This window comes from Cladophialophora immunda (genome assembly GCF_000835495.1).
Source record: "Cladophialophora immunda strain CBS 83496 unplaced genomic scaffold supercont1.1, whole genome shotgun sequence".
NCBI lineage: Eukaryota > Fungi > Ascomycota > Eurotiomycetes > Chaetothyriales > Herpotrichiellaceae > Cladophialophora > Cladophialophora immunda.
Window position 1 is genome coordinate 2,068,052 of NW_015622541.1, and position 16,219 is coordinate 2,084,270.

Sequence of the window (16,219 nt, forward strand, 5' to 3'; positions counted from 1 at the left end):
CAGACCTGACGAGCGCTGGTTGGAGGATGATGTCATTAAGGGGGGTGTCTTGGCGCCGGGTGCTGCAGGGGCCCAAGTTTCTGGCATGTTTAATCATGGGTTGTTCTGTAGGAGTTTGATATTTTAGTGTGGGGTGCCAACAAACACCTGCAATCGCCTCCATCTACAGACGTCTACCCTTCAAATCGCGTCGGCTCTTTTCGAGTATTCCCAACTCTACAGCCACATCTCGCCGTCCGCATACCTCGCAAATATGGCCGACTCCGGTGATGCCAAACCGACTCCCTCGGCGGATCAAACTGCCTCGTCCGACTTGAGACCTGCCGAACAAGAGACTAATCTCGTGACGAATCCTCTGGGTAATCCTGCGTCTGAAGGTCCTGCAAGTGATGATACCAAATCTACCACCTACACCGAAACTGCTGCCAAAGCCGCCAGTAGCGCCGCGAGTACTGCCAGCGCAGCCGCAACAGGTGTCAAGGACTCCGTCTTTTCCATGTTTGGTGGCGGTGCCAAAAAAGAGCGCAAAGTTGAAGAAGATGACAATGCAAAGGACGAACCCAGCGGCAGTTCCAAAGCCCAGAAGAAGGAGGATGAAGACGAGGTGAGATCTTTGCCACCGCCAGAAGGAACCTTCCGATCTGACCGTGTTGATGTAACAGGACAAGGCCGAAGAGGAGGAAGCAGACGTCGAGTTTGAACCCGTAGTCCGACTGACCGAGAAAGTCGAGACAAAAACCAATGAGGAGATGGAGGAACAGGTCTTCAAGATGCGGGCCAAACTCTTCAAGTTCGACCGGGACTCGAGGGAGTGGAAGGAAAGAGGCACTGGCGATGTTCGACTACTCAAGCATAAGGAAAATGGCAAGACGCGATTGGTTATGCGCCGAGACAAGACTCTCAAGGTTTGCGCAAATCACTATGGTAAGTCATCGCCTATTTGGGATGCTCGCCGCCGCATGGATTCAGGCTGATCTACAAATCTAGTCACCCCTGACATGAAACTTTCACCAAACGTGGGTAGCGATCGTAGCTGGGTCTGGAATGTTGCAGCAGATGTCAGCGAAGGCGAGCCAGAGGCCCAGACCCTGGCGATTCGGTTCGGAAACAGCGAGAGTATGGCATGTCCCTGCATAATCCATTGGCCGCGTGCTGACCCGTTGCAGATGCGAACCTCTTCAAGGAAGCGTTCATTAAGGCCCAGCAAGACAACGAATCCCTGTTCCAGAAATCATGATGCATTAAAGAACAGCAAAGCGTGGGGTATGTGAAGATTGATCCAGCATGGAGTCTGCAACCACCAACAGGCAAGGCAATACAGAGCAACGCAGATGAAAGAATGACGCAACTCGTGGTTTGACCTGGACTATGATACCATCGTACCGCCTGAGATTAGATAGAGACGAAGCCAGTCCAACGGCCGGCCTTGACAAGAATGAATGGAGATGCGAGGATTCCACAAAGACTTGGTCGTTGTGCCTCTCATGAATTAATCGGTAACTGACAATCCCAACCCAATGTGGTGCTATTTTCGGCTAAGTTGCCAATTCTGACCTCCTATATAGACACAACCCACCTGCTCCCTGGGTTGATCCACTCAACAACCTTTGTGAACGGCAAAGCATCTTTCCACGAAGTGCGACAACCCAAGGTGCGCCCCCTGTTCTCCTTTCTCTGGTCAACATCTGGTGTCCTACTGAGTGCGCCGCTGTTGATCTCCCACATCCCTTGGACTGATCGTTCTCCCCTAGTCATTCACCAAGTCCCAGAAGTCGCTCTCCTCAGACGACGTCCTCATCAGTTGCGACGCAGCCGATCTCGAAACCCCACCACCACGCTGTTACTTTAAGTTCAACTAAATACAGCAGCACATCATGCCGGACGTAAGTCTCAGAGTCGCGCTCCTTGCTTATAGCGACGCGACTGACAGTCTTCGCAGGTCAAACGAAGCGTCAAGATCGTCACGGAACAGAAGATAATGTACGTCCATCTTGACACCTGACTTGCGCTCACCCCTGCGTCATCTTCATATGTCTACACTTATTCACCCTGCCACGACCGACCCCTCGGCCCTTGCCAATACTTGCCACTTTTCACAAGTCCGTCTTCTGACACAGTGTTTACAGTCCTGGAGCCGACAGCGGAGTCACGGGTTTTCCTTTGAGACACTGGTCGATGAAGATCTTCCTGCTCCATGCCGATACAAAGCAGGAGATCGATGCGGACATCTTTGAGTCGGTAACATATTATCTCCATGAATCATTCGGTGACAAGGCAACACAAAGTACGTCTCGCGTGACACTTCTCTCTGTCGCAATGGGTGTCAAGGTACTGACAAGTCGCAATTTGGACAGCCTTCAAGAAGCCACCATTTCGCGTTGCTGAGGATGGATGGGGTGAATTCGAACTACGGGTCGAGATGAAAGATCTCAGTGGCAAGGTCCACAGCATCCTCCACGACCTCAACTTCGCCAACGCGCGTTATGAGACCAAGCAGATCATCACTTTCAAGAACCCGAAAGGTGCCCTTCTCGAGACGCTTCGTAATTCCGGCCCGATCCCAGGAGAATCCGCTTCCAACGGAACCGAGACCGCCGGGAAGAAACGTACGAGCGAGATTGGGGGAACGCAAAAGAAAAAGAAGGGGGACAGCAAGGCCATTGACATGGACAAGCTAGCTGAGGGTCTTCAAAAGCTTGGTGAAGATGATCTGCTCCAGGTTGTGCAAATGGTGCACGACAATAAGAGCGAAGATTCATGGATGCGCAACGATGCTGAGCGTACGTGTGAACCTACCCTTTTGTGTCTACATGATTGGCAAAGGCGTCATTACTAATGCTTGCTTGTTCAACAGAGGGTGAATTCCACGTCGATCTCTACACTCTTCCTGAGAATCTCATCAAGATGCTTTGGGACTTCACCACCGAGAAGAACGCCATTTCGGCATCGGCATAGCGAGGCTGTCGACCACCGCAGCTTCTGCCAATGGGTAGAGCTGGAATGGTCCCCCATTCTCTGGCCATCCCATGTCTTTATCTGACTCTTTTCTGGATCTTGAGCTTCGATAGCATGGCGTCTTTTCGTGGCAAGAGAGCAGGGAAACAAACGGGTTGGATCTCTGTACCATCACATCTATGAACGACTCGGGCATGATATGACCTGGGTTCTCCTTATGCGAAACCTTTGTTGCTTCTGATGACCGTATTGCTTACCGGCGCACACATCTAAGCATCTGGGAACGAGCCTGAACCAAATGTTTCTTCAACCCTTTCAACATTTCCAGGAGGGAAGGAGTGGGAACTTTGATGGAAAAAGTTGGCGGTCATGATCCTGATTCTCTTCTTTTCTTTTGTTGTCCCTTTCACACGGCATCTCTGTGAGGCTGGCTGGCAGGCTGGCAGGCATGCATGACATGGAATGACAGCAACTTGCGACGCACTGGGAGTTGGGAGGCGGGTGACGGATGTACTCTTACGGCGGCGAGGATTCCCACCCATCCTCACATCTCATGTTCTCTCATGTGCCGCTCCACCACCAACTGACATGGCTAGTTGGCCGGACGATGATGCAACGACAATAATGCCTGCAAGTTGCCGGAAGGGGAAAGCCTCCAAGAGGAAAGACAAAGCAAATCCAACCAATAAAAAAAAACCAAGCGGTCTGCAGATTCGCTCAGCTAAAAGCAAGGTCTCTCCCCACGTAGGTAGCAGGGACGGCACAATATGAAGCTGCGTTCTAAGCCCGGGACACAATAATGAAATGACAAGAGCAATGATACGAAAATCTTTTGACGACGAACAGTGTGTTTTTGATATTGTTTTTTTTTGTCATTTGGATTGTAATAATAGTAGATTTCCCGCCCATGTGCAGAACGCGAGTTCTTCCCTGTTAGATAGGTATCCAATAAGTCTATGTGTTGTGGCGTCAATATCAAAAATTCCGCCCAGAGATCCTCATGTCCCGACGGCATCTACGTAGATCGTAAGTTGGTGGATTCGGAACCCAAGCTTCTGAGCTTGGCTTTCCAAATCTCCTTTTTTTGGGGGGGTTTTTGTATTTTTGGCTGGGAGCGATGTGTCCCTCGTCGAGAGTGCTGTGGTCATGGCTGGTGCCGTGCCGTGCTTTGCTTGGCCGATTGTATGTACAAGGAAACAAAGCCCGGCAGGGCGGAGTGAGACGTCCGATTTGTGTCGTTGGTATCATATGGGAGATGAGTGGCTGCTAGAGAGTGCGGAGGAGGCGCCCCGGGTCCGGGCCAAGGGCCAGAGACCAAGTCCGTATGCTGAACGAGTCTAACTCGGGAGAGGTGGTCGGAGAATATTCGACCAGATCTGCATCGTCCATTTTTCGTTGCCGAGCAACTTGGTGGGCAGGATCTGAGTTTAAATCGGCATAGCGACCTATTAATACATGGTATGGAACAGGAGAGGATGCAATTCACAAGCTCGGTGTTGGAATATCTCATTGGAGCACACGGTTTCTGTGGGAGTGAAGATTAGCTCATGTCATTTCCTCACAAAGAGGGTGGATGTTACTCACTGTTGCAGCACACCTTCCAGACCCTCTGCCCTTGCGCCGGATATCGTAGCAAAAACATCACCAGCCTTATAGGCCAGGATAGCAGGGATCTCGACCGACTCCATCTCCGCAATCTCATGGTGTAACTTGATAAAGCGGGTGGTATTATGCTTGTAGGCGAGCATGCTCAGCTCATCTTCCACCTCGGCGCTGGCACTGGACGAAGGATCGTATATCATGACGACGACGACGGTCTCGCTGGAGACCTTTTCGATTGCATCCAAATAGCCATTTGCATCCACGTCCATGAACATGCCCCAGGTGCGCTGGCTAGGGTAGTTTTTTCGGTGAGAGCCGTAGGTGGGCTGGGACTGGGACGAGAGCTCCTGCAGGCGGTTGGCTCGCCAGGTTTTCATGAACTCTGAATCGGCCTCATCGTCGGAGAGGGTAATGTTCGTGTCGGAGTTCGAGGATGTGGTTGACTTGGGGGATCCAGAAATAATGGTTCTGCGCTTGTCACGCTTTTCTGTGACGGTCGGGATTGCTGCTGCCTTGCCATTCGAGGTCAAGTTGTTGGCGAAGCTGGTCAGTCGTTGCCGGAAGCTTGATGATTGTTTGGCACGCGCAAACGACTGGGCATCCGCAATGACTCCTTTGGGCCCAGTGTTGGCATAGTGGACTTGTGAGGGCAGATGGTAGGTGGTCTTTGTGGTGGTCATAGTCGCCATGTTGCCGGCGGTATCGTCGTCTGTACCAGGGTCTGAGAGATTGTCAAATGCAGGTTCAGGCTCAACGTCGGCGTCAGAATCGTCGTCGTCGCGATCCTCTGGATGAGAAGTCAGGTGGTCACGGTGGGAGAAGTAGCGATCGGCCTCCTCACGGGCGAGGTCGGCCATGTTTGTATATGAGGCGCCTTTCCCCTCCTTTGCTCAATAGCCTGTTCTTTGTAGGGCGGCAGGGGTGGGCGGGTGGAGGGGACTCAAATGTTGGATCAAGTCAGAAGGACAGCTGTTGGCGGGCCCAGCTGGTGTGAACTCTGTGACATAGGTAGGAAGGGGGCTTCCAAAAGAATCCGTCTCAAAGTTTGTTAGGCCCTGCTGGTGCTGGTGAGACGGTGAGCTGGGATTGATCAGCTCAAGAGAGAACAAATGCGGTAGTGCGACTTGATGACAATGTTGGCAGTTTGAAGAAGAGCGACGGGGTGGAGATTGGGTGGAAGGATGGCAAACTTGTCGCGAGACCAGAATGGACGAGGCAAAGCCTGAAACACAAGCCTAACAAACCCTAGCAGCGAACCCTGGCAGAACGGTGGGTCTAGACCAGGCTGAAAGCTCTCGGGCTTGTAATCGTATGCACTGCGGACCGGTAGGGCGTGTTCATGGACTGGCGCAGAGAGAGACCTGATGTGGTAAGTTGAGGGCAAGGTAAGCATGGATGAAATGGGCGGTTCCATCAAACACCCACCAAGGAGGAGGAGTTGGCCACCACAAAGCCACTTGTACCTGTAGATCAGTCGAGGAGGCGACGGCGGTTCCTCTGGAGAGCATGAAACTTGGGCTCTTGTCACAATGACCAGCGAGTGGCACTGGCAGCAACTTGTCACATTTGCCTTCTGACGGCGGCTGCGGTGACTGTGGTGACTGCGGGCGCAGGCGGAGGCGGAGCGGGCAGATGAGATCATGGGCTTCTAGCAACTGCACCCACAACTCCGGGTACTGCTGTGCGAGGAATCCCTAACTGCTAGCTCTCTACTCGGTACTGTAGCTGCCTAGGGGCTACCAAGAGGGCCTAGCGAGCAGCAGCCACTAGTAACACCATAGTTAGAACTTTGTCCCGGGTATCTTTGCCGAGGCCTCCCGTGCGAGGGTATCGGCTTCAAACTCCCCCCGGCTGGATCTGCCAGAATCATTGTCCACTCCACACACTGAATGCCACTTGTCGCTCTACCAGGGCCCAAAATGGGTGTTACACCAGTCAGACATCTTGTGGCCTGTCGATCTCGGACTTCAACTACCCTATACCTACCTGGGTAGGTCGGCGTTCAAGTATGACAGCCTCAGTCTCTGGCCTCGACAAGTAAGTTTCAGCTACACTCACTCCAAGTCCAACCCATCGCAGATGCGATGCGTAGCCCAGGAGCGCAACATTCACTGAACGCATTCCACAGAGTCGAGCACAATCCACACAATTCCACACCGTCCCTCACGAGTCCTCGCTGAGCTGTCCAGAACAGAAAATCCTTCCCTCTTTGGCCCCCCGAGATTCATCGACGCACGGTCGATCAGTGGAGCAACAAGTCAGCTTGGGAGGCCACTCTCCATTCATGTTATACTACTATCTGTGACTTGCCGCCATTGGGCTCCCTGAAACTTCATTGTCCTGTCGATCATCCTGTTAGCCGTCTACCTGCAATGGTTCCAGCTCTACGGTCTCCCGGTTCGAATTGCAAGAATGGCGCCCCGAAGTTGGATGGACAAATGAAATCACGTCAAGACTTTTTGATTGTTCAATAACGGCCAAATACCGACCGCACACATTTCTGCACAAGACCAGAAAGGTAAACAAGGAGCAGCATTGAGCATTCAAAAGTCCTTGATTCCTTGACCCGGAGGACTTCGTTGCTTATGCCTAGTCCGTTTTCCAGCACCCCATCCGGCATTGACACTTGCAAGTAAATCATCGTCTCGAATCTTCCGGTTCGCGGATTTCAGTCGCCTCGCAGGTGGAGCTTCCTCATCTTCTTCGTTTGCCCTGTCCTTTCCCGATCCCTTTTTTCTCGATGCAGCCAGTTTCTCCCGCAACAAGATTGCCTCTTCGGGGTCTTCATAACCTAGCTGCGTCATGGGTGGTGCCGCATCCTGCTCTGTTGGGAAACCGACATTTCTGGGCATGTCCGGATCGTCCATCTCCAATGGAGCTGATTTGAGTGCAGCCAGAGCCCGCTTTGCCCGGCCAGTGAAGTTGAAGGTGCCTTTCTCAGCTGTAGATGTGCTCTCACCGCTCTGCGTCTCGACTGACTGCATGGTAACAATCTCGCTACCAATCCCGTCCGTGTTGATACTGTCAACAGAACTGGCTCTTGAGCACCTCACATTCGAAGCCGTTGACGAATTGGACAGGTTGCTCAGCGCTCGCCCGAACAACCTGTTCTTCTTTTTCAGTGGATCAGTTTGATTGGTGCCAGCAGATTTCTTTCGGGAGTGCTCGTTCAGGATGTCTCGAATGGCACCATTGATTGCTTCAATATCTGTGGTTTTGCTTTGGACTTCAGCCCGCGCACCAGTTTTGATGGGCGCCGGAGCGTTCTCTTTTGATGTCGAATCATCCATTGTCAAGGTACTGTCCAGTGTTTGGATCAAGGGTCGGTTGTTCACCAAACGTGTGTTTCTGCCATTCGGAGACAATACCCGGAGTGGACAGTTCCCGTTGTCATATGAGCGTTCTTTGTTCTCACTTCGTCCCGAGGCACCACTCGCGCTACTAGAAGCAAATGGTCCTTCTTTAGCTTGTCCATGTATCTCCTCTGCCGGTTCCTGCTGGACGTTTGGATCAGGATGTGACTTTTCCACCGGAATCTCAGGCGCGACACCATCATGTGTTCCATTGCCAACTGGTTTAGACGGGTGGTTCGCTCTGTGGTCGCCGGCGTTTCGTGGGAGAGGAATCGTGCTCACTTCGACATAGTCTTTCAAGACGCTCCTTTTGTCCGCCGGCCTCTCACTGTTCGCTATACGCGGACGAGCTTGCCTCAGAAGGTAGCTTTCCACACTTGCTCTGGTCTGATTCTTGATCGATGACCACAACCATTCCTCATTAACCACGGGAATGCCCAGGTGCTGTGCCAGATCAAGCTTGTCCTTTTTGGCATTGCCAGCCTTGCAGACCAGTATGGACACCCCTTCAGTAAACATCTGCGAGTAATTCCCCCCCAGCAATGTGGCGATCTTGGAGATATGCACGGCTTCCAGACCATCGAAGCCGGTCGCGTTGATGGTCAGATCTTTCAAACATGCCAGGGGTCCAGTCAGTATCTGCCCAAGCGGGTAACTTCCTGGGTCGATGAAAGCCTTTGCAAGCATGCATTTTTCAAGCCAGAACTCTGACACCGCCTGGAAGCCATCGCCAACAAGTCCGGTTGATGCTGAGCCATTCTTGCTTATATCATGAGGTTGAATGACCAATATACTGTCAGGTTTGTTCTCACCGGGATCATCTCCCTCGCTCAAGATTGTCGCACCGTACTCGACCAACACATTTTGGAGGTGTTTTCTCTAGAATTTTGTGAGCAGGTGGCAGGAATGGCAGGACCAGGGTATCCAGCGGCCTACCTTCTTCTCTTCGAAATATTTTACTACGAACCGGCGACCAGTCAGAAACCGCAAACTCCCAGACTTTGTGATGGGATCAGGAGCCCCATTGGTGAGCTCGGCTCGGTGATTGCTAGTGGCAATGGATGGTCTAGCAACGTCTCGCAGGGCAGGCATAGAGATCGAAGGCTTCAGCTCTGGACGCTCAGCCCTTTTGGGCTCAAATCCTGCACCGCCCACGATATCGGACCACATATCTTGAGTTTGGCTTCCAAATTTGGCACTTGCCGTTCTCCGGAGCTTTCGAGACGGTTCTGGACCCATATTGTCTTCCCTCGTGCGTTTGCCAAGTTGAGGAGAAGGCCGGGCTTTTCGATTCCAAGCCCCAAGACCTTGTTCAGGGACAGGAACGGTAGGATGATAGAGTCGCTCGTCCAATTGCATGCCTCTTTCCAACGTGTCCTTGTACCATTTGAGGCTGACAACCTTTTTCTGCCATTGCATACCATATTCGTACTTTTTGCCTTCGGGCTTCGCAGCGATGAGGTGTGTTACATCCTTGGTCAGATCTCCTGTATATTCTCCGCCATTTTCCTTGACATTCTTCTGTAGCTGGGCACGAAAAGCAAGGTCATCAAAACCTGTAATGCATATCTTCAAGCCGGCCAAGGTCGGCACCCGATATTGCAGGGTGAGGGCGTCGAGGTCCAAAGGCAAGTCTTTGATCCAGTGGTCTCGAACAGCCTCGATCCATTCCGGGCGCAGAACTTTGATATCTTCTCTTTCTCGAGCGACATATTGATATTTCAGGGTATCCGTACTACCGACAATGAGGTGCGTCGTGTCGGAAGTCAAGTCGAGCTTGTGCTCGGCTCCCATCTGCATCGCAATGTCGGCATATCGACTCTTCGGCCCCCGTCAGCATAGAATCCGAAGCCACTGGGTTCCGGCTTGCTCACCCTGTCCTCCGGGCCGATTGAAGTGAAGCACATCATTACACCTTGGAGCGGTTGCTCGGCGGATCCTGAGGAACACAAGTTATTAGCACATACCAGCAGCAAATCTCTGAGGGAGATGCGTACCCCGAGGTTCTATTCTTGCCATTCTGCATGGTCAGCATGGACCACACAAAGTCATACAATCCTCCTTTTCAAGGGGAGTCGTCGCAAGGCATACGGCTACGGAAGTCTCCGTTCGCTTTCTGCACCACCGTGAATAGGGACGCGTCGAGGCGCGTCGAGCTGGCACAGCAACTTAGCCGACGCGGGGTCCCGTTCTAGAAGGGTTTTGCTGGGGCTTGGCAAAGGTGGGGGTGTGCCTCCGTCGTGCCCCTGATTGCACTGGCGGTGCCCTCGCTTGGCATGACGTCGTGGTGCATGGTGGAACCGAGGGTGGACTGGAGGGCATCTCGTTGCGTCGACCGTGATTCTCAATCTCACATCGATATTGAGGCTAACAGAAAGCAGATCAGATCTCCTCGAGTCTGTAGCTAGCCGGTCCATCTGATTTTGCATGCATTGCTCCTATCATGGAGCCGCGAGCGGAAAAGATTCTTGTTTTTGCTGACACAACTTTCCCGTATCTCACCCACACTTCATGATTCCCAGTTTAGGGTCTTTGCATGCTGCAGGGAACACTATAACATAATCGCCTACTATTCTGTGGATTTCGGCTATAGTAATCACGTGCAAACGAGTCTCACGAGTCTTGAGCAACTCATAACACGAACGGAAAGACGGAAAACTATCCAATACCCACCATCCAAGAGTCCCTCTCCCACGTAGAACTGTGGCGAGGCGGGAGAAAATATCGCATGATATGTCACGCTCTCTGCACCACATGGCATGGTGACCGGGCCGTCTTTTGCATAATCCACGACAGTCAGATCTGATACAGGGTAAGCGAGCCGAAGAAGCCGCTGACTTCCCTCATCGTCTCCCCAGGGCAGGCTGAACCTTGAAACCCACGCGGAGAGCGGCCTTCCCTCCCATCTGACCAGGACCCTTAGGGGTCCATATGCTCGTCATGAAAATGTGCGCACAACAAGGGGGGGGGGTCCAATGCGGCGGGACGGGTAGGAAATAGAAATCATCAGTTGGTCCAGCAGTCAGATCCAGACTCATCCAGAAGCTGACCCCCGCTACAAGGCAAACCCTTCTGAGCACCGAGCACGAGCCCGAACTTGCTCAGCCCCAGCCAGACGCGTAACTGCAGAGCATGTGTTTGCAGTCTGGAGACATGGACAGTCGTGGGTTGGGCCAATCTCGAGGAGGTAGTTTATGCAGGGTCAACATACCAAGAATGGCAGTGTCCACAGGCACAAGGATAAGCCATATAGATTGTAGCAGCGACCGCATTACAAAGAATGCAGACTCGGTGACTCAGGGTGCACTAGGGCGTCTCGTCTTCAGATCCGGTTGTCGTTGTCATCTATGCTACTCGTAGGTGCCCAATCCGTTAGCGTGAGATAGATCTGCTCGTCCATTTTTAGAGGCAGCGATGCGCAAGGCACGGTCGCTTCGGCAGACTGTGCATGGACCCAGGGCTTGTCTTTTCCGCTGTAGGAAATGTTCGGTAGGGTAGGTTGTCGCTGCTGTCGATGGATCTGGCTTAAGTTGCAGCTGTGACCTTTTCTTAAACCTCTGGTTGTAGAAAGAAGCAAGTACAAGCGACGAACGGGCAGGAAAGAAAAGGTATAGCCCCGCGAGCAACGGAAGTATCTAGTGACAAGCACGTACTTTTATGTAGCATTGTGGAGATAGTGTCCTTAAAAGCACGGCCTGTTGCGAGGTTAGACCCAGCGTCATAAGATGGACGGGACATGGTTGGACGGCGAGGTTGGTGCCTTGAACTTTCTGCCCAGGTGGGACGACACGGGGGATAGAGAGGCCGCAAACCTAGACATTGGGGGCATTTTGAAGATCACAAAATCCTGGGATAAAATGGGACAGCGTCACAATTCGAATATCGGCATGTCATTCCTAGTATCCCACCTCTAAAGCTGGAATCATATGCCCAGGCCGCCCAATCGATGGCCGATACAGAGGTGGAATATTGACGGGGAGTCAGGGAGGCGACGTGGCTAGCACGGGATGCGGGAGACTCGGCTTTTGTTTTCCCTCTTTGTGCCTTTTCCTTTCTTTTTTGTTGTCAGTTGCTGAGGGGCGATGGCTAGTTGTCCCACGACATCCGAGAGGATCGGCGGGCTGGAGGGGGCTTAGGAGGAATGATTTGAATTTTGCAGAGCCTGTGGCGACCAGCAAAGTGAATGATGGCAGCCGAATACGCTTTGTCTATGGTCCTGGTGACCCGCTGTGAATCATATGGTTCGATAATATCAAGGTGTCGTGGTAGAGAGAGTGGTCAGACACCAACTGGCTCTGCTCACCTGTAAGGCTGGGCATAATGCACCGCGGCCCGCCAAATGTCTGTTCAGGCACACGACATGAGTAAGATGTAAAGTTATTAAGTCAAGGAGCCACAGGGCCACGCCTCTTTCTCTCTTTCTCTCTCCACTTTGTTGCGGGAGCCAGATTGCTGATCAGCTGCTATACTGGATCAATATCCGCCGAGCCGAAACGAAGGCAACCCGGTTGCTTGTTGAATCGAGGGTGGGAGACAGGGAAAGCAAGGCTCGGCCGAGGGGAGAGAGTCTGTCGATGCGTCCAAACGATCCCCACAGAAAACCGGCTTCTGGAAATTGGGTAACGGGAGAAGATCTTTGACGCTTTATATCATCGCCATCATCAACTGACGGGCTGACGAGGGACTGACGAAACAAACAAACAAAAGAAGCACCAGAGGCACCAGAGGCCACCCCCCGCCTGGCGAATCCACCCACGACGTAGTAAAAGGAAGCGCCTGGCGAGCCTGGGACTTTGTTACCCACCGAGCCTAAGGCCCTAAGCTGCTTCGGAAGCACCTGAGGCCTTTTACCTTGGTTCTCCGGGCCGGGCGTGCCACTCACTGCTGGCTGTCCGCGTGTCATTTATCCCAATCATCTCATCCTCAATCATCATCATCCATCGTCCCGGTCTCCCCCAGCATCCTAGGGCCACAATATCTCACTGGATCACTGCCCTGAAAAACCCCCCGGCTGTCTCACTCTGGTCAGTGAGCAACACCTCCCATCAGCTCGGTTGGGCTCCCTTCATCTCGACTCTTCTCTGCTATATCACACACACACACACACACAACAAAAGCAATGCGCCAATGACACCCAAGAGGGTCATTCCGGTAGACGGCACACCCTGAACCCCGACTAGTCCAATACGCTGCAATTCTCCATTCAGCTGAATGGTTGCTGCTGCCACATTAGGTGCGTTCTCTCCACGCCTCCAAAGCCAAGCGCAAAAGCAGGTCAGAGTTCAAAGCTCGTTCCCAATTCAATCAGAGTTGCGGGTTTGGGGAATCAAACTTGAAGTTGGCACTACAGACTTGCTCACTCCCCCTCCCACGGTTAATCCTGCTGCTTGCCACGGATTGCCCTACTACCATCGATTACATCTTCCGTCCCTCCTTCTGTGCTGCTCTACCAACGAATCTGACAACGATCAATTACAGTTGCCTCGAGTCACCCAAGCCGCCGCATTCGTCTTGCTCATCCTCCCTGACAAGTTCTATATCTTCTGTTCCGCTTGTCACCACCACATACTCAAATCATCCTATTGCCTCTAGTCGCTCGCGAAGCTGGCTTTCTCACGCGAACACGCAAAACGATTCTTCAGACTCAACCTCCCTACGGTCGCTCCACAGCCGGTTCCTCTTCATCCGGTAGTGTCTGATCGAGTGTACCGACGAAGAAGCTCAGCGGGAACGGAGGACATGGTGTTCGCCGACGTTGGCAGGCGTTCACCCGAACGACGGGGGAGGAGTCCCAGCGTGGTCAGCGGTATAAGCCATCGATCGAGACACAACAGCAGTGCCCGGACTGCTCCTGCTCAACCGCCCTCCCCCGAGACACACCCTGCCGCGAACATCACCCTACTCGCAGATGAGAAGCCCGTTGCAAGTGGCAATGGCGTCTCCGTTTCCATCGCTCTGGCGGAGCCAGTCTTGTTTCTGCAGGGCTTCGATCCTAACGACCCATCTACTCATAGCACCACTATGCTCCGTGGGAGTCTTCTCTTGAGAGTACAAAAGCAGGCAAAACTGAAATCAATATCTCTGAATTTCCGGGGCAAGTCAGAGACGGAATGGCCGGAAGGAATACCTCCAAAGCGTGTCGAATTCCGAGACACCACCACAATCATGAACCATACGTGGTCCTTCTTCAACGCTCAGATTCCCCAAGCCGAATACAGCTATGGTGCAGATATTGTCCAGCTCTCCAAGGGCGCCTCGGTGGAGTCGAAAGAAGTTGGCGTTACAGCATCGTCATTTGACCTCTTTCAGCGTAGTGCCTCACCCGCCAAAGGGCACCCGACTACCCGCGATTTGAAGCGGCTGTCCCTCCAGGCAAATCATTCGAGGAGTTTCGGTAAAGGGGACACAATCAATGGAGGACCGACCGTCGCCCAAAGGGGATTTAAAGTGTTCCATCCCGGTGATTATGTCTACAATTTCGAACTTCCACTCGACTCGAGGTTACCAGAATCAATCAGTGTCGATCTCGGCCACGTCAAGTATGAGCTGGAGGCCCTTGTCGAGCGTTCCGGAGCCTTCCGTGCTAATTTGGTGGGCACGAAGGAGTTGACATTGATCCGAGCACCCGCCGAGGGGTCCCTGGAACAGGTCGAACCCATTGCCATTTCTCGGAATTGGGAGGACCAGTTACACTATGATATTGTGATTTCTGGGAAATCGTTCCCACTCGGCTCGACGGTGCCCATTGCTTTCAAATTGACTCCCCTCGCCAAGGTCCAATGCCATAGGATCAAAGTTTTCGTGACGGAGAACATACAATATTTTACAAATAACAAAAAGGTACACAGGCTGGAACCGACGAGAAAGGTGCAACTTTTTGAAAAACGAGCCGACGGACATAGTGTGACCTCCTACCCGGGAAGTTCAATGCGGATTCTCGCGGGCGGTGGCGTCCCCTATGACTATCGCCAACAGGCAGCTGCCGGTGATGAAGATATCCCTAGAGACCAAACAAACTTGCTCGGCAACCTGGATAATGACGCCGGAAGTATTGGTCCCACTGAGATGGAGTTCAACGTGCAACTGCCGAGCTGTCATCAGATGAAGGACAAACTACGAAGCGAGCGATTACATTTTGACACCACATACTCTAATATTCAGGTGAACCATTGGATCAAGGTATGTCTCTCCAGTTGTTGTGATGTTCTCAATCACTAACAACCGCTTCAAGATTGTGATGCGACTCTCTCGACCTGATGAGAACGATTCCACCAAACGGCGTCATTTTGAGATCTCCATTGATTCTCCCTTCAACATTCTTTCTTGTCGCGCAACACAGGCAAATATCTCACTTCCTGCCTATAGTGCCGGTGGAGGTATTCCCACCTCTACTGACGAGTTCGAGTGCGGATGCCCAGGCGCTGCAATCAGAAGACGAAATACGCCGCCTATATCCCAAAGTCGGATTCAATCTGTTAATAATTCAACAGATTTCGGTGCTCCAGCACCCGGGGTGAGCCGAAGTTGGACGAACGACACAGGTGGCTTAACGATGCCTACGCAAGCACACGTACACAACGACCCCAATGCTGGACAATCAAGACCCATACATTTACTGAGGAGTCCCTCATTCAACCCGCCGGCTTTTGACGAGGACGAGCCACCCCCACCTTTGGTCACTCCGCCTCCCTTGTACGATAACATTGTTCCTGGGGACTCGACAAGCGCATTAGCGGATTATTTTGCTCGTCTTGCAGATGAGACTTCTGACGAAGACGATCGCTTGGATCGATCACGTGTAGATTATCCCCTTACTCCTGGCGGCCGAGTGAACAGGAGTATGGATATTCCGAGGAACTGGATGCCACTGGGCGCAGGAGCCAACGCCGAGTCGACTCCATCAGGACTGGCGTCCTCGACGTCAGTAGCAAATTGAGGGATTCACTTCTTACTGTGGTGACCACCCAAAATGGTATGATTAATGAAAACGGAGGAATTTATCACGATTTTTGCGAATTGCATCTACGCCAGCGGGACCTCGATGTTTGGACCAAAGTCAGGTTGGAACTGTAAGCAGAAAGGTGTTAACGAGATTGGATGAACTCATGAGGGCAATAGGCAGAATTTCTTCTCGGGGTGTTGGCAGGAAAAGATTCTCTTACGATCTGTCCGTGGCAGTCGAGTAGCAAACTTTTGCATTTATTGTGTTTAGTGCCCAAATTGGACCTCAATTGATGCCTTTGGTTTTATCACCACAATCTCCAAATGATTCAATAACCTGTTCCATTGAATTTAAGAAAGGCCTTGAA

General features: G+C 52.2%; 5 protein-coding genes across 7 annotated transcripts; 3 read left to right on the top strand and 2 right to left on the bottom strand.

Annotated features, from left to right (window-relative positions):
• The first annotated feature begins 120 nt into the window (after window positions 1-120).
• Window positions 121-1,511, top strand: PV07_00614 (uncharacterized protein). The gene is made up of 4 exons (XM_016387078.1): window positions 121-604; window positions 663-924; window positions 988-1,116; window positions 1,167-1,511. The coding sequence occupies exons 1-4, from the start codon at window positions 254-256 to the stop codon at window positions 1,235-1,237; spliced, it is 813 nt and encodes a 270-aa protein (XP_016254006.1). The 5' UTR covers window positions 121-253; the 3' UTR covers window positions 1,238-1,511.
• PV07_00615 lies at window positions 1,473-3,825 on the top strand. Of its 2 annotated transcripts, XM_016387080.1 has the most exons (7): window positions 1,473-1,496; window positions 1,566-1,651; window positions 1,752-1,883; window positions 1,940-1,980; window positions 2,127-2,284; window positions 2,355-2,780; window positions 2,855-3,825. In XM_016387080.1, the coding sequence occupies exons 3-7, from the start codon at window positions 1,875-1,877 to the stop codon at window positions 2,953-2,955; spliced, it is 735 nt and encodes a 244-aa protein (XP_016254008.1). In that variant the 5' UTR covers window positions 1,473-1,496; window positions 1,566-1,651; window positions 1,752-1,874; the 3' UTR covers window positions 2,956-3,825. The 2 variants fall into 2 exon arrangements, with proteins under 2 accessions (XP_016254008.1, XP_016254007.1); XM_016387079.1 differs by having other exon boundaries at window positions 1,566-1,883.
• PV07_00616 (uncharacterized protein) lies at window positions 3,801-6,158 on the bottom strand. Its single transcript, XM_016387081.1, has 2 exons — window positions 4,540-6,158; window positions 3,801-4,480 (listed from the first exon to the last, which is right to left on the bottom strand). Exons 1-2 carry the CDS (start codon window positions 5,412-5,414, stop codon window positions 4,462-4,464), a joined length of 894 nt encoding a protein of 297 aa, XP_016254009.1. The 5' UTR covers window positions 5,415-6,158; the 3' UTR covers window positions 3,801-4,461.
• Window positions 6,159-6,989: 831 nt separating this feature from the next.
• Window positions 6,990-9,992, bottom strand: PV07_00617 (uncharacterized protein). The gene is made up of 4 exons (XM_016387082.1): window positions 9,908-9,992; window positions 9,785-9,849; window positions 8,847-9,731; window positions 6,990-8,789 (listed from the first exon to the last, which is right to left on the bottom strand). The coding sequence occupies exons 1-4, from the start codon at window positions 9,927-9,929 to the stop codon at window positions 7,101-7,103; spliced, it is 2,661 nt and encodes an 886-aa protein (XP_016254010.1). The 5' UTR covers window positions 9,930-9,992; the 3' UTR covers window positions 6,990-7,100.
• Window positions 9,993-12,228: 2,236 nt separating this feature from the next.
• PV07_00618 lies at window positions 12,229-16,191 on the top strand. 2 transcript variants are annotated; one of them, XM_016387084.1, is made up of 3 exons: window positions 12,229-13,143; window positions 13,389-15,089; window positions 15,142-16,191. In XM_016387084.1, exons 2-3 carry the CDS (start codon window positions 13,650-13,652, stop codon window positions 15,844-15,846), a joined length of 2,145 nt encoding a protein of 714 aa, XP_016254012.1. In that variant the 5' UTR covers window positions 12,229-13,143; window positions 13,389-13,649; the 3' UTR covers window positions 15,847-16,191. The 2 variants fall into 2 exon arrangements, with proteins under 2 accessions (XP_016254012.1, XP_016254011.1); XM_016387083.1 differs by having other exon boundaries at window positions 12,229-15,089.
• The last annotated feature ends 28 nt before the right edge of the window (window positions 16,192-16,219 follow it).

Excerpts from the sequence above, each read along its gene's own strand:
- PV07_00614 (XM_016387078.1), top strand. The coding sequence starts at position 254 with ATGGCCGACTCCGGTGATGCCAAACCGACTCCCTCGGCGGATCAAACT. Across the intron at positions 925-987 it reads GGTTTGCGCAAATCACTATG|TCACCCCTGACATGAAACTT; the intron begins GTAAGTCATCGC and ends CTACAAATCTAG. Across the intron at positions 1,117-1,166 it reads TCGGTTCGGAAACAGCGAGA|ATGCGAACCTCTTCAAGGAA; the intron begins GTATGGCATGTC and ends GACCCGTTGCAG.
- PV07_00615 (XM_016387079.1), top strand. Across the intron at positions 1,981-2,126 it reads GTCACGGAACAGAAGATAAT|TCCTGGAGCCGACAGCGGAG; the intron begins GTACGTCCATCT and ends CAGTGTTTACAG. Across the intron at positions 2,285-2,354 it reads CGGTGACAAGGCAACACAAA|CCTTCAAGAAGCCACCATTT; the intron begins GTACGTCTCGCG and ends CAATTTGGACAG.
- PV07_00618 (XM_016387083.1), top strand. The coding sequence starts at position 13,650 with ATGGTGTTCGCCGACGTTGGCAGGCGTTCACCCGAACGACGGGGGAGG. Across the intron at positions 15,090-15,141 it reads AGGTGAACCATTGGATCAAG|ATTGTGATGCGACTCTCTCG; the intron begins GTATGTCTCTCC and ends AACCGCTTCAAG.
- PV07_00616 (XM_016387081.1), bottom strand. The coding sequence starts at position 5,414 with ATGGCCGACCTCGCCCGTGAGGAGGCCGATCGCTACTTCTCCCACCGT.
- PV07_00617 (XM_016387082.1), bottom strand. The coding sequence starts at position 9,929 with ATGGCAAGAATAGAACCTCGGG. Across the intron at positions 9,732-9,784 it reads CAATCGGCCCGGAGGACAGG|AGTCGATATGCCGACATTGC; the intron begins GTGAGCAAGCCG and ends CGGGGGCCGAAG. Across the intron at positions 8,790-8,846 it reads AATATTTCGAAGAGAAGAAG|AGAAAACACCTCCAAAATGT; the intron begins GTAGGCCGCTGG and ends ACAAAATTCTAG.